General features: G+C 33.9%; 1 protein-coding gene across 1 annotated transcript in view; it reads right to left on the bottom strand.

Annotated features, from left to right (window-relative positions):
• Positions 1–3,898: 3,898 nt before the first annotated feature.
• The window catches only part of LOC129226734 (fatty acid synthase-like), a 271,075-nt gene continuing 259,209 nt past the window's right edge, over positions 3,899–15,764 (bottom strand). The window contains exon 24 of the mRNA XM_054861363.1: positions 3,899–5,775. Coding sequence (XP_054717338.1) covers positions 5,546–5,775 — 230 coding nt within the window. The 3' untranslated portion in view covers positions 3,899–5,545. The remainder of the gene's footprint in view (positions 5,776–15,764) is intronic.

The raw sequence follows: 15,764 nt of genomic DNA on the forward strand, positions 1-15,764 counted from the left end.
GGTTCTCCAGTCGAAACTGTTCAAAATGAAGTCTTTAAAACCCAATTTCGGGTATATTTGTCGAAGTTGGGGGGAGGCAAATAAGCGGTTCTCCTCCGAAAAATTCTGAAATTGAAGTCTTATAAACGAAATTCGTGCTTATTTTTAACAATATTAGACAAAGGATGTGAATCAGGGCTCTCCCCCGGAATATTTCCGAAATCGAAAGGCCAAAACACACAATTTTTACACTGAATAGATATACACACATGTGTACTTCAAGATATCTATTTTGTTGCTTCACAAGATAATTATGAACCTCTATTCCCCCTTGGATACATGATGGTACCCTCCAACGACTTAACCGCGGAGTTTCCCCGACGTTTATTTTGTTTTGGTTATGTAATAAATTATACCTGATGGAATTGCATATTTTCAAATTAAAGCAGTAGTAATTGCCCACAAACAGTAATGGATTTTTATCTTCTCAATTGTTAAAAGGGTCTGAGCCTCAATTATTGAGGGAGTTCGGATCCTTCGCCACCCCCCCCCCCCCCAAGGTGGTGACGCTCATGTGTTTATTGCTTAAGCTAATATTATCGGCTGAATTAAATGACCGAACATCCGTCATCGTCAACTTAACCGTCTCTGGCATTGTCAGATCGAAGTTTCCTAAATCGATTGAAACAGTTCATACACACTATACTAAAAAGAAAAAAAAGTATGTTTTTAAATGAACTAAAAAGTATAGAATTATTTCTCAAAGCCTCATGTAGGTTTAAAGCCCCATACAGTTTCAGAATATCTTACTGATTGTCTGAAAAAAATTGTCATTATGAATTTTTAATAGCTATCAGAGAGAATACGCGTAAGCTTTCAAAAGAGAAACTAAGGGCACATATATAATTATAAGTGTAGAATATAGCTTTCAATAAGAAAACTTACAACTCAGTTTATACTATCGGCAGAGCAATAAAATTGTTTGTTAAACTATAAATGGCATCAATTGTTTTGGGGTTGCGTAAGCTTCATGTTTTTCCTTTTAAAGCTTACAATGTGACTGGGAAGCGCAGTTGGCAGTGCGTCAGTCTCATAAAAGTTTACAATTGTTTTGATTGCTTTTAAAAACTCCCAATGACAACTGTTCCAGAAAATCTGTAAGAAATTATAGAACTGTATTTACATGACGCTTAGAGAAATTATTTTCTACTTTATAGTTAATTTTAAAAACATGCCATATTGAAATATTTTTAAGTTTAACTTATAAGTTTTATTAACTTGGTTTGGTGTTTTCGGGTGGAATCTTGCAACTTGATTTCATCCACTTCCTATGATCCGATTCTATTGAAATTTGGTATACAAGCTCCAACCCGATGGCAATACGATGTTCTATAATAAAATTAATTTATTAACTATTTATTATTTGTTTATTCTACTTTTGTTTATTTGGTTTGGAGTGTGCCTGCCTGGGTGAAATCTTGCATTTCCATTTTCACTCACTTGCTATCAGCGGATTTTTTTGAAATTTGGTATGCGAACTCAGACTCGTTGATAATGGAATGCTCAATAAACAACTTAATTAATTTACTATATATTGCACAGGCCTGCTAAATTGAAGTTTTTGAAAAATACAAAAGAAGTTCTCCCTGATCCTGATGTTATTATGTCTGATGATATTTCGAAAAAAACCTCCATTTTTTTCCCATCGTGTCTGATTTTCTTGTAAAATTTATTTCGATTTTTGTTAGAATTCTCCATAAGAAACAATTATCTTGAATAATTCAGCATGTGTTGTCTGGAAACCGTTGTTTTTTTCTATTTAAAAATATGTGGTAGAATTCATGTTTCATATCTCGGTGAATATTGGTCGTAGTAATGCTAATCCTTTTGTGTTGGAGTTATTTTTTTAATGGAGATTATTTCCCTAAATAGAAGTTAGATGAGCTAGGGCCCGTATGAAAAGTTAAATTTTGTATTTTTTGACTCATTTCATTTTTTGCTTTAAACTTTCAATCTCTTCACCCTGCATCTGATTTTAAACATTTTTACAATTGGAAGTATGCATCTAGGACTAACGTTTTGTGAAAACAGAGGTATTGCAGGTTAAACGGAAACGCCCTATATATAAATCAATTGTTTTCCATACATGTGATTTTCATTATCAATTTGAAAAAAAAATATATATTGCAATAAGTTTGGCTTTGTCATCTGATTCAAACTTTAAACTATTTTTCGAAACTAGTCGAACCATTTCAGATCATGTACTTTCTAGTGCTTTATCTTAGGATTTAAAAAATACATCTTGTAGTGCAATAGACAAATCTATTAATGTCAGAAACTTGGCGAGTTTTTGGCTAGATTAATGGTAAACATTGTGGAGTTGAAAGACTATTTTACAATTAAATGATACTTTAAATACTTTCAATTTTGTCCCTACTTTCTCTGACAGATTATTTTAATTCTTAAATGAGCTTTTAATTATTTTCGTGTCCTCATGACGGAATTTTTATATTTTAGAGGAACTTATGTAACGGCTGTAGAGCCAATATTTTTAAAAACTCACCACTGCTGCGTTACCGTAACCCAACTAAAGGGTTTTTTTTTAATAATGCGGCATCTTTGCAAACGGAAAGCCTGAGCAGTCAAAATATTAGTTATGACTCTTTCGAACTCAATGTGAAAGGTTTGCTATTGGAACAGGGTTACATGTGTTTGAAATTATAATAAACAAAAGTTTTACTGACAATTCCACAGCATTACTTGCTTCAGTAACTTAAAACATGTTGATATAAATAAATAAATGTTATTAATGATTAAAAATATTTTTCATAAAGTAGCAAAATAAAAATAAATAAACTCAACAATCATTAATATTTTTTCTTCATTTTAATTCCTTTATTAGAAATAAAGTTATTTAGTTTGTATGTATAAGAGCTGTACCAAAATGTTGCTAAAACTAAACACAAGTTATATTACAGGGTGCGGCAAACAAAAAACTTCGGACAAGCAAATTTCCATTAACAAAACACAAAAAATAATATGAGTAGACATTTAGCAATCAATACATCTAATTGGTTTAAAACTGGCCTCGTTTTGCAGTGGTACAGAGATGCACCTGCTCGTTGAAATTTTCAGCCAAGGGCCGCAAGTCTTTTACCTTTCATCAATCTTTATTTCCTCTAAAGCAGTTGTTTTAGAGAATCCAAATTTTTTGTGTAATTTAGGGTAGATCTTAGACTCTAAAATAGGCCATAGAGTGTAATAAACGGGATTGAGGTCTAGCGAGTAGAGCGTCCACTCTACAGATGATATGTCAAAAACAATGCGCCTTGCACCACTCTCGTCTTTTTGGCCATTTGAACTAGTGTGCAGTCTAATTAAAATGTCCAGTCTACACTGCCAAAAGTGATCTTAATCTTACATAAGCACAACAGCTTCTAAAATGTCTTTCTGGTGCATTTTTTGATTCCTTTTATGCCTCTCATCCACAAAAACCAGAGATTTTTTGTCGCTTGTGCTGAATACGTCATAGACTAAGCCTGACTTCAGATTTTGGGCAATGTTAGGTGCTTGGCGATGTTTAGCTAAGGTGTTTGCACTGTCTTTAAACCAAAATCCAATCGTTCTGGTGGTTAAGAGTTGGTTGAACGGTAAATCAGTGAAAGGTACTTCTTCCATCACGGACTTGCGGCCAGACGCAAACGTTTCTGGCATCTTTGGAGTCATATATATGAATTTGTTTTTTCAGCGAAAGGCAGAAAGTTTCGGAACTCGTAAAGCTTCTGTCCCAGCTCTGTTTTTTTCCTTTAGTATCAGTCACAAATTCCCATCTAACGAACGACTTCTCCCGTGGAAACCCAAGGATTTCATTGAACTCACTTTTGGATGGCTTAACGATTAACGTAATACATAATAAATGTTCACTGTTCATTTTTGTACACTTTCTGTACGTCGGCAATAATTTCAATGCCACTTGAATTGGCATACTGCATCAAATACTGTTTGCCGACGCACAACAAGAAAATGAAATGTCGTTCTCCTTGGTTAAACAACTTTAAAATAGCTCGTCTTTTGAATAAAATTGTAAGAAAACCGAAAAACAATGCATAAGCTAGGAGATATATCGCATATTATTTTCTAATAAAGTAAGATACAAAAATAAATAAAGAAACTAATAAAAAGAAATTAGTTTACTACTTCCATTCGATGATGCACACTTCGTCCGATTTTTTTTTTTTTTTTTTGGCCGCACCCTGTATTTGTTTTTAATACTCTAAGTTTTACAACTTATTTATTTTGTAATTTATTTCACCTTATAAACATGTAAACAAGGAAGGCAGTTACTTTCCACTTAGATCAAGTGTTTAATATAAATACTTTTTAAACAAAAATTGTCAATCTTTTGGAGACAAGTATATGCTTTTTAAAAAATAATGATTTACTTTTCTTTCCTTTTTTGATATGATCAAAACTAAGAAATTTTTAATAATATTATAGAAATAAAAATTAATTTTTAAACATCCAACTTAAGTTTAATAATTTATAAGATTAGTCATAATGACAAAGGCATGGTTAAATTGTTAATTAAATTGTATTCACTTAATAATTATAAAAATAAGTAACACAATTATTTGATTTAAAAAAACTATTTTTAATTTTTTAAAATGTCTCTGATTTTTTTATTTATTTTTTTATTACATCATAATTATATTGTTCGCAGTAGAATCATTTCACGTCAAATCACCTTTTGCCATGTGCCGCCATGTCTCAGATTGTGTCCTTTTTTTTTTTTTTTCTCAAGAATAGATGTCCATGAAACTCAAATTAGTTTTTTAGATTTTTTGAATAAAAATTACGCTTTGGAGATTTTTTTTTTTGAAATTTTCAATTTTTGATCACTTTTCAAAGGCACCTTTTCGGTATGAATTTAGAAAAATCTCCATATTTTCTTTATTTTACAACCAATTTAGCTGAATTAGCTATTAATTTCAAGCAAATACTTTTTTCTTTCAGCATAAACAACAGAAAGTACTCTTTGAATAGTGGAGTGTTGCCACTTATTATCTAAAGATAGTTTTTATGCGTTTTCAATTCGGAGATTTAACAAGTCATATCTCTGGAGTACCAACTAATATCTGCATCAAAAAAAATTTTGTTTAATATATTTAAATTATTCTCTTGCTATGTAGGAAAAAAAAGATGGGTGATTTTAGTTTAGTTGTTTTGAAAAAAAAAAAAAAAAATCAAGATTGTTTTGCGGAGATTTTACTTCAAATCCAAGTTTTCCGTAACCTTACAGCCTTTTTGAGCTTGAAAAAGCCCCGAAACTTTTCAGAACATTTAATACAGAGTTTTTATATAACAAGTTTCATAGAGATTTTAAAATATGCTTTATCGGAAAAATAATCTTCCTTACAGAAATCTAAAGTTGGAATACATTGGTAATGTAAGAGAAAAAGATCACTATCAGGTGTTACGCAACCCAAGCAAGTTCACGTTATGAATAGTTTTCAATAGTTATTCAACAAAATTTTTGAGTGAAATCTCTGACACAACGACGTACGTTTTAAGCTTTAGCGTTGCCATCTGCTTTTTCATCATTTTTTGCGCTCTTGCTTTCAGCATTTTCAATGATCAGTTTTATATCATTAATTTTTAACTCTTGAATTTCTTGAATTGTAAGGGAAATATCATGCACAGTTTCTAAAAGGTGCTTCACTTCAACTCCAATCATAGAGCCAAGACCCATTTCCAGTAAAGTACGATAAGAATTGAATTCGGTTGGATCACTCAAACCTATAATAAAATTAGAAGTAGATGCACATAAAATAACATAATAAATAAAATAAAAATAATTCATTCTATACAAACATATTTAATTATATCCGTAGGAATTACGTAGGAGCTTCTGTTCGAAAGTGCAAACTACGACCAGTAGAGAGCGATGATCGCAGGTATGCAAGAGTAGAAAAAAAAAATGATCTCGGAAATTGTGATATAATTTTTACAACAGAGTATGGTCATATAACAGCAGATGCTCCAAATTTTTAACCAAAATTCAGGTTTCGCAATGTCGACGCATAGAATCACAGATCAGGTGTGTCACGGACACCAGTCGCCACTTCCGATATCCTGATTACAAGATTCGATATTCCATGTGTCTCTTTCAGCGTGGTCCCCCATAGGTAAATTTTAGGGAGAGTCAGGTTAGTATCCTTGTCTGAAATGAGTATGCTTCCCCCTCTACCGTAAGCCTGCGATCTTCACCCTCTCGCAGTCGCAGTTTGCATTTTCAAAACGCGAGCTCCTATGTAAATCTTGTCCATCCTCTTGTAAAAGATTTTACCAAGCCTTATTCTTTGTCACTTAGCAAATTTGTTCTTCGGAAGAGAATACAAGTGCTCAGATACTATTTGTCCTCAGATGTTTATCTATGGAAAAATGACTTCACTTTTATACAGGGCGGTTCAAAAACATGAAACACAATACTTTGAGTTCTTGATTTCAAATGTTATTATACAAGTAGGGTAGACCGGGGCACGTTTACGCAGTGACCTTTTTCCAAAACGAGTTACAACTGGAGAGCCAACAGTCATACCAGATTGATGCTGCTCCCTAGGACATATTCTCTTAAGTTTTTGAGCATCAGTCGAGCTTCGGGTAAGCATGTGGATGAGAAAATCTGTTTTCTACCAAGTTGGGTAAATTTTATGTAGAACGTTTTGAAGCTTATTGTAAAATAAATAATAATTAGCTAAAAACAAATAAATATAAAAACATTAGCAGAATTTTATCATTTTACGAGAATTGTATTTGTATGAACCGAAAAGTTATTAAATTTTGTTGCACGTTAAAATTAAATCCAAACTTGGTTACGGGGCACATTTACGCATGTTCTTACCGTGTCTTACTACTCTGTCTTACTTCTAAGCGGGCCCCGAGCGCTTTTCCCCCTTTGTACTGTCTCAAGCAGGTCATTTATTTTCAGGTCATTTAGTTTTGAAGATCACCTTTAACTTTTAATTAAGTAACAGATTCGTATCTTATCGCTTACAATCATATAATGTTGTCTTTATGCCTGTTAAGCTTTAACTTTATACACTATTCAGCTTATAATACATTTTCCTTGTTTTAAAGATGGTAAGGCATTCCTTTCAAAACAATAACAGAACCACGTTTCGATGTCAAAATAATGAAGAGGTTTATCGATAATCCAAGTATTTCTCGTAGTAGGCCTTCCACATCGTCGTATATGGATTACCCAAACTGAGACCATTTGAAAAAGTAGGACCAAAGCTTAGGAACCACGAAAGGAAAAAATAGAGGATGCTCACAATCCTAGCTGATACTCCGATTAAAGAAGCCTTTAGACAAGAGCATAGAGCAGTTAGAAGCTGCAAAAAAAAAAAAAAAAAATATATATATATATATATATATATATATATATATATATATATATATATATATATATATATATATATATATATATATAATGGTCAGAACAAAAAAATAAAGGAGAAATTACTCTAAAATTTACAAGTTTTTATTGAAACAGAAATAGAAGACATCAAAGAAAAAAGTTTGAAACCAAAACCTGCGACGAGGAAAAAGTTAGTAAGCACTCTGTAAAAAGGAAATTAGTGAACAATTCTGTTTACGAAGTAGAAAATTGTGCTTAGAATTATTATTAATTGTTATTGTTTGAAAGCACACAATCAATCGAAAAGAAGACAAAACAGGGTTCAATGTCTTAGATGTCAAAATGCAGTCCCATGACAAGTATGCGAAACGAAATACTTAATTTTTATTAGTAAACTCTAACAGCGATGAAGAAGATGACTAAATAGTTTCTTTTTTTAATTAGCAGTAAACTCTATGATTTTAGTTTAGCCTATAAAATGTTCTTTAATTAATTATTTGTGATCTTTTTGTTTTTAAAGTGTTTTAAGAGAAATAAAACATTTAAATTTGGATAAATATCTATTACACTTACTTCCTTGGTATTCTTTTTAATATGCGTAAACGTGCCCCACTCAATGCGTAAACTTACCCCGTATTCGAGGCAAGTTTACGCAACCGACTTGGTCTCAAAAAACATTTTTTTACGGCTAAAAACACAAGCTGAGCAATAACTGAATATACAAATTTTGACTTCATGAAACCGCAATTTCTAAAATTTCCTAGGTTAAAACATAAAAATTAGGAAATTCATTGACAAAAATCCTCGTAAATGTGCCCCGGTTTACCCTACTGTTAACAATTCGCGATACACACCTCCTCTTATTGTCTGGAAGTCCTTCAACTAATTTTCATTTAAAAAATACCGCCCTTAAGCCAGGACTAAAACAGAACTACTTGCAATATACCAGACAGCCCGGTTATCACAGCTATAGTATAGCCATTTTTATTGTTTACAGGTTTATGGATAGATTTGAATTTAGCAGGAGTGTTTGGGATGCAAGAAGCTTTGCGTCAGAACGAATATCTACAGTTGTTAGCAATGACAACAGGGTCAATACACTTCACTTACACACGAAAACAAAATGTTTTGTAACCCCCGTTCTTAGATTTTGAAAACAATTGGTGTACTTCATATGTCAATGCTGGTAAGTAATGTGCAATTTTTCTCTCATGTGTGGTTAGGCTTGGATGTTACTGTCTATCAAAGTATTCTAAATGTTTCATTTTCTGTTCTACACTAAGCCTAATTTGTATGCACATGTGCAACTTGAGTAAATAGTGTCTGACACAGAAATCAATCAATCAGTCCGAAATTTAATATAATGGTTAGTAAAAGCATCAGGATTTATTAAAAAATATTTTGAACTTTTTTAATTTAATATTATTTTAATTTAAAAAAATCATTACAAGCAATTTTTTTGTGCAAAAAAAATGAGTTGATAAAGGGGATTTTCCATTAAAAGGCATTGCTGCTATTCAATACGACAAGTATTTAAATTAAAGATAAAGATGTGTTCTATCACTGAAAAGAAAAAAAAAATGCATGAAATAATTGTTTGTTTATTTTGGTCGATAGTATGCAATGCATGTGTTTTGATATGCAATTCTCAAAAACAATATTACCATAGAATTATTTTTTCATTTAAATGAACATAAAATACTTTTAATTCTATTTGTATTTTTTACATTCTTCTATAACTGAAACTTCCCTTCGCCTAATCACTGGTGATGTGAAAATTTCCCTTGTAGATGCTATGCTTCTTTGCACTGAAAACTGGCTATTGGATATTAAAAAATTAAAGAAAAAAGCTCTGGTGCTTTGGGAAAAAATGTTGTGAACTCTTAGATATCTTGCCCTCTGGAACTTGGAGAATCCCAGACAACGCTGTCTAAAGACTCAGGCAGGTTACCTGCAGGAAGTATTGAACCTGGAAGATTACCATAATCTCAACTTTGAGTGTCGAAATCTGCCTACTCCTCGCAGTCCTTTAAACTATCGGAATTTTGATGTTGCCATGGGTCTTGTTTCCACTGTTCGAAAGTCAGATACTAGCTGTGATGTTCTAGAGAGCTTATCCTATGCAACTATCAATGCACTGTACCCTGAACCGGAGTGGTTGAGAATCTACACCGAGGGCTCTCGTGTGGAACAGCGAATCAACTCTTGTGTGTGTGGGGGGGGGGGGGGGTACTGCGACCTTTTTCTGCTTATGCTCCTGTTGGCTGTTTTGCTTCTGCTTACGACGAAGAAGTAGAAGTTTTACGTATTGCTCTGACCCAACTGTAATGCCGAACAGAACAATTTTCTAAAGCGATCATCCTATCTAACTCCCCAGGGTAGCAATTTTCTATCAATTGCCCTCTTGCCCCACAATCTACTTCAATCAATAAATGCATCTCCTGTTTAGATGACCTTGCTTCAAAAGGCAAGGTTTTCACTCTACAGTGGGATTCTGAGCAACGAAAAGGCGGACTTTCTAATAAAAAAAGGCACAACTATCACCCAAACGTTTTCTCAGGACATACTTTTCCTCTCCATGAAGATGATAATCAGACACTTGCTCCGGAACACACTATCTACTTGTTTTCGAGAAGGCAACTCATCCAAAACCTGGCTCAACTCCATCGCGGGCATTCCGAACCATCCTAGGTTCCAAGCAGTTGCCCTTTTCAGGCTCTTGACGGGACATGATTGTCTCGGAAAGCACCTTCACAGATTTAATATTCGCGATAGCTCTAAATGCATGATCTGCAATCTAGATAGCGACACGGACACAGCCCATCTTCTTGTTTACCCTGCACTTGTCTCTTGGACTCTACACGGCCGTTACTGGGAGGCCAGGCCAGGGCCCTGATGGGCTACACAAGTTACGCTGGGATCTTCTCTATTTTTCGTTTTAATTTCTATTGTTTATGTTCTTATTTTGTCTGAAATGTAGCCTGCCATTAGAAATTAGAAAAAATAATAACTGAAAATTGCTTATATTTATTTTTAACACATAGTTTGAAGAGAATGTGCAGAGAAGAGACAGTTTGGTACAATCTTGTCACAAATAATATATGTGAGGGAAAAAAATGCGTTCCTGAATGCTTTTTTTGCACCTAATCAGTGAATGATTTCCTAAGCAGTGTGCTGTAAAAGCAAAACAGTAATTTGTTGAAATATTGCTAATTAGTTATTATAGTAAATAAAAATTTAATGGAAATACAATTTCAATTCTATATAGGGCAAAAGTTAATAAATAAACAATAAAATGAGAGCAAATTTTGTACAATACAAAGCAGCTAATGTGTTAGGTAAAACTTCACTTGTTCGCAAATAACGACAATAATAATAGTAAGTCTTATTACTGTTATTAACGAGCTGATGTGTGCATCACATGACTTCCTTTTACTCCAATTTATTGTCATTTCCCCATTACTGGCAATTTTAATGTGATTCACTAGTTATCAACCAATAATCTCAAAATTATTGTAAATATCATCTCTTAAATCTCATCAACAGTAGACAAATTAAAACATTAAAAATTAAAAAAAATAATTAATGAAAAAAAACCGCCAAATTTGTCACCAAGTTGGCGACAAAACTTGGCGACCAAAAGACTGGCGATATATCGCCAAGTGCCCGCCAAATAATAACACCACTTGAGTTTACATCGAAATTAACAATGATTTCTCCCAAAAAAGGGGTAAAATACCTCTTTAGAAACACCCGAATGCAACCAAAAGGGGAGGTGCACAACTAGACCCCACTAGGAGTCGACATACCAAATTTCAACTTTCTAGAACTTACCGTTCTTGAGTTAAGCGACATACATCCGCATATACGCACATACGCACACACATACATACGTACATACAGTGGCGTAGCTAAGGGGGGGCGGAGGGGGCGGTCCGCCCCGGGCGGCACTTTTCTAGGGGCGGCAAATTGACCCTTTTGATATGGAAAAAATAAATGTATTTTCCAAATAAGGAAGTTATGGTTTTAGTCTGTTACTGCAGGCAAAAAGAAAATTTCTTCTTAAAAGCACTCAAAAGGACAAAATAACTTTTCGGGGGCATAATGGACAATTTAAGTATTTCTGTAGTTTTCAATAATTCTAAGAAAGCGACACCACAAACGAAGAAAATTGCGGCTCAAGTCATTTCAAAACAAGCTTTTCCAGAATAGTATGCGTGTTTAAACACTCAAATTTATGCATGAAAGCTTGGTAATAATAAGAAATTCTATACCAGACGATCCACACTTTTCTTCAGTTGTGGTGTCATTTTGTTAGAAGAATTGAAAACTTACAGGAATACTTAAATATTCCATTATAACCCAGAACATTTATTTTGTCTCTTTTGAGTGCATTATGAAAAGTGCATAGTATTTTTTTAAAAATCTGTTACTTAGACTGTTGTAGAGGTTAACTTCAGGAAGACGAAAACATTGAACCTTTCCAATTTTTGTTATAAAAAAATAGCTAAAACAGGATTTTAAGAGCGTTTCTTGAAAGCCTACCCGTAAAATAATTTTTTTATATTTTTTTTATTTCATTAAAATGGTGACAAGAGTAAGAAAAAGAGGGGGAAGTGTAAAACGTTACACTAAACAATTGATTGCTCATCACACTTTATACGTTTTAGAGTTTGCTTTAATTTCCCACTTTTTACAAGAAATCTCTTCTTCAAACGAAGTATAAGGGAAATTAAGCGAATTTCATTTTTTAACGTTTGGTTTGGACTCTCTACTTATACAAACATAGTCCAAAATGCGTTTTAAAATATTCAGTTTCAAATAATTCCGGTTGGAAAACTCTCCCACCCCCACTCTGTAGTCTAATAGTGCAAAAATGTTTTTATGCGGTGGAGCGCTTTAATATCTCATCCCTTTTCCTTATATCACCAAAGATAGTTTAGAAATACGTTTATAGACCTCAATGTTGAAAAATTTCTGGACAGAGTCCCTTCCCTTGCCGTTTCTTCTAACGTAGCAAACACAGCCAAAAAGTATAGGTATAATTAGGCCCTTAATTCTGAAAACTTTCCTGGAGAAAACTCCCACTCTCTCTTCTGAAGTCTCAACATCTAGCCTAAAATTACGTTTTTAAAGCTTTGATACTTCAATATCAATTTGTGAAGACAACATTTGAACCCTGAGTATCTTTGATCCCCTCACGTGATCAAATATAGCCTAAAATACGTTTTTAGGACTTTAATTTTGGAAATTTTTCCGAGAGAGATATCTTAATTGCCGTTCCCCTCATACCTAACGTCTCCGAAAAATTAAAACTGCGTTTTGTAAACTTCAATTTTGAAAAATTTCCTAGGGAAGAACTCTTTACCCCTTTTCCTAACGTCCCCAAAGGCAGCCCAAAATTTTCTTTCTTAGACATTTGCGTGAGTAGGAGAGCTCGCTATCCCTTCTTTCTGACAGAAAATCTAAAATGAACTTCAGCTTTAAGAATGATTTTAAGAGGGAAACCTCCTTCTGTCCTCTCTTCCTCCTAACATTGTAAAACAAAGCCCAAAGTCGGACGTCAATTACGGAAATTTTTCAGGAGAGAACCGCCTGGCTTCACAACATTTTTTATGCCATTAGGGAACCCCTCAACGTCACCAAAGACAGCCTAGAATTGCGTTTTCGAGACTTCAGTGCCGAAAAATTTCCAAAGAAAGAACCCGAACCTTCCCTTTCTAACCAAACCAGCAAAGATATCCAAAAATTGATTTCAATTTTAAAAACATTTCAGTCAGAAACCTCAGCGCCTCTTTCTCCCCTAATGACTTCAACTGCGCATGCCGCATTGAGTATCCGACCATTCCCGATTTCCTTTATTTCTCCTAAGTAGCTTAAGCTGCATTTTAAAATTTCGTAAAATTTCCTTTCGTTGCCCACTTTTTTCTTTTGAAAAATATAGAGAATAGCTAAGTCTTATTTTTTCTTCAGTTAAATTTCTATTTTTAATTTAAATACCTTTAACAATTTTATGTATTAGCTATTTCACAAAGGGCGGCAAATTGATGAACCGCCCCGGGCGGCAAACACAGTAGCTACGCCACTGCGTACATACAGACGTCACGAGAAAATTCGTTGTAATTAACTCGGGAATCGTCAAAGTGGATATGTCGCGTGTCTATACGTTCTTAGGCACTTATAGCCCAGACAATAAAGGTTTCGCGTCGCAACTAATTTAGGGAAAGCTAAATTTTTGCAGGTTGTTAATGCATAAAGTATACACTAAAAAAATACAAAGTCCCGACCCCCACCCCCTCCGAAACATTGCCAGATCAGTACTATGATTGTACGCTTTTCATATTGCAACTACTTAAGAGAAAGCTGAGTTTTGCCAGGATGTTTGTACATAATGTATTCTCTTGAAAGAAGTACAAAGTCCCGACCCCCACTACTCTTTCTCCCCCCCCCACACCCTCATACCCTACGAAACACTGTAAGAACAGTGCTATAATTGCACGCTTTTCGTTTCGCAAATAATTAAGGGAAAGCTGAATTTTGGCAGGATGTTAGTACGTAATGTATTCTTTGAAAAAAAGTACAAAGTCCCGATTCCCACCCTTCTTGCTGTCCTCCCCACCCCCTCCGAAACATTGCAAAAGCACAGTACTATAATTATGCGGTTTTCGTGTTGCAACTAATGGGATGTTTTTCAACTAACGGATGTTTTTCAAGATGTTACTACAAAAAGTATACACTAAAATAAGACAAAGTCCCGATCCCTCCTCTTTCTCTTAATCCCCCCTCTTTTTCCAATCCCCCCTCCCCCCCCCCCTTCCGAAAAATTGCGACAGCAGTACTATGATTATACGGTTTTCGTGTCCCAACTGAATAGGGGAAAGCTGATTTTTTTTCAAGATGTTACTATACAAAGTATACACTAAAAAAAAAAAAACACACTAAGTCCCTACCCCTATTGCTTCCCCCTCGCCCCGTCCGCACCATTGCAAGAGCAGTATTATGATTATACGCTTACAGCTTGAACACTAATGTGATACCGGAGTATTCCTTTTTTATTTCACTTCTTAGAATATTATAAAGCAGTGGTGTCCAACCTACGGCCCACGGGTCACATCCGGGCCATGAAACTGATCAGTGTGAACCGTTGTTTTGCGAAATGTTACTACTCGAGGACTATGTTGCAACTGGTTTCTGAAAAACAGGTTGCATTAAAAATAAATAAATAAATAAATAAATAAATAAAAAATAAATAAATAAAAAGAGCATCAAGTTAATCTAACTACAATTTTTTTTATAAGGGGTCATATAACAGTTTGTTGACTTGGTCCGAAATATTGTTACAATGCATTCTACTACAGTGTCCACACATTGAAGTACAATCGAACCCAGTTTTACGACAGCTAGTTTGTAACACAATGTTTTACAGTTGCAAGATATGAGTAGGAGAATTTCCTTTGGAGCAGAGGTAATTGTCATGATCTTAGGAATCAGTCTGTTGCTTGTAATATATTTCCAAACCTATTCTTCTGCTGTAAATTTAAAACCTAACCATTTGTATAAAAGTTTGTGAAAAGCAAGTAGTCGCAAAAATGTCGCTAAAGTCCACTTTTGATTTATCAAAACTGCCACCAACATCAGACGTCACTTGTCAACATCTTTTTAAGGTTTCCACCAGAGTTTTTAGGGTCAACACCAGATTTAAACTTGGTTAGATTTTAAACGTCCCCCAGAAGAGTGGGATTGGCATTATACTTCATGCAACAGACTGATTCCTAAGTTCATGAAGATTACCTCTGCTTCAAGTGAACTTCTCCTATTAATCTCTTGCAATTGAAAACATTTTGTGTTTCAATCTGTATCTGTCGTAAAGCCATGTTTGATTGCTCGTCTATGTGTGGACACTGTAACAATATTTCGGACCAAACCAACGAAGTATTAGAAGATAGCCCCTTATAATAATCCTTAAAAATATAACCAAAAGTAATATTAAACGTTAATAATATCCACTGCGAGAAAATAATCTCTGTTAAAATATATTGTTCCTGATTTATTTAAAGCTTAAATAGTTAGCCAAGCATTAATATTATTTTGTAGACTATCGCCGACACAAACGAATTATAAACTTTTGTAACAAATAATTGCATTATGGTAGCAAAACCTTTAAGTGAACGTCATTACATTGTTGATCCATTTCAAGGAAATGATTATTACCATATTATTATCTATAAATTTTGTTCAAACATTTCTTTCCAAGACATAATCATAAAAAGCTATTATTTTGTTGAAGTTACTTTTTGGTTTTTGTTGTGAGTTTTCTGCATATGATTAAGTTGGTAAAATGGTGACACTGAGCTATCTACATAAA

This window comes from Uloborus diversus, chromosome 7 (assembly GCF_026930045.1).
Source record: "Uloborus diversus isolate 005 chromosome 7, Udiv.v.3.1, whole genome shotgun sequence".
Classification (NCBI taxonomy): Eukaryota; Metazoa; Arthropoda; class Arachnida; order Araneae; family Uloboridae; genus Uloborus; species Uloborus diversus.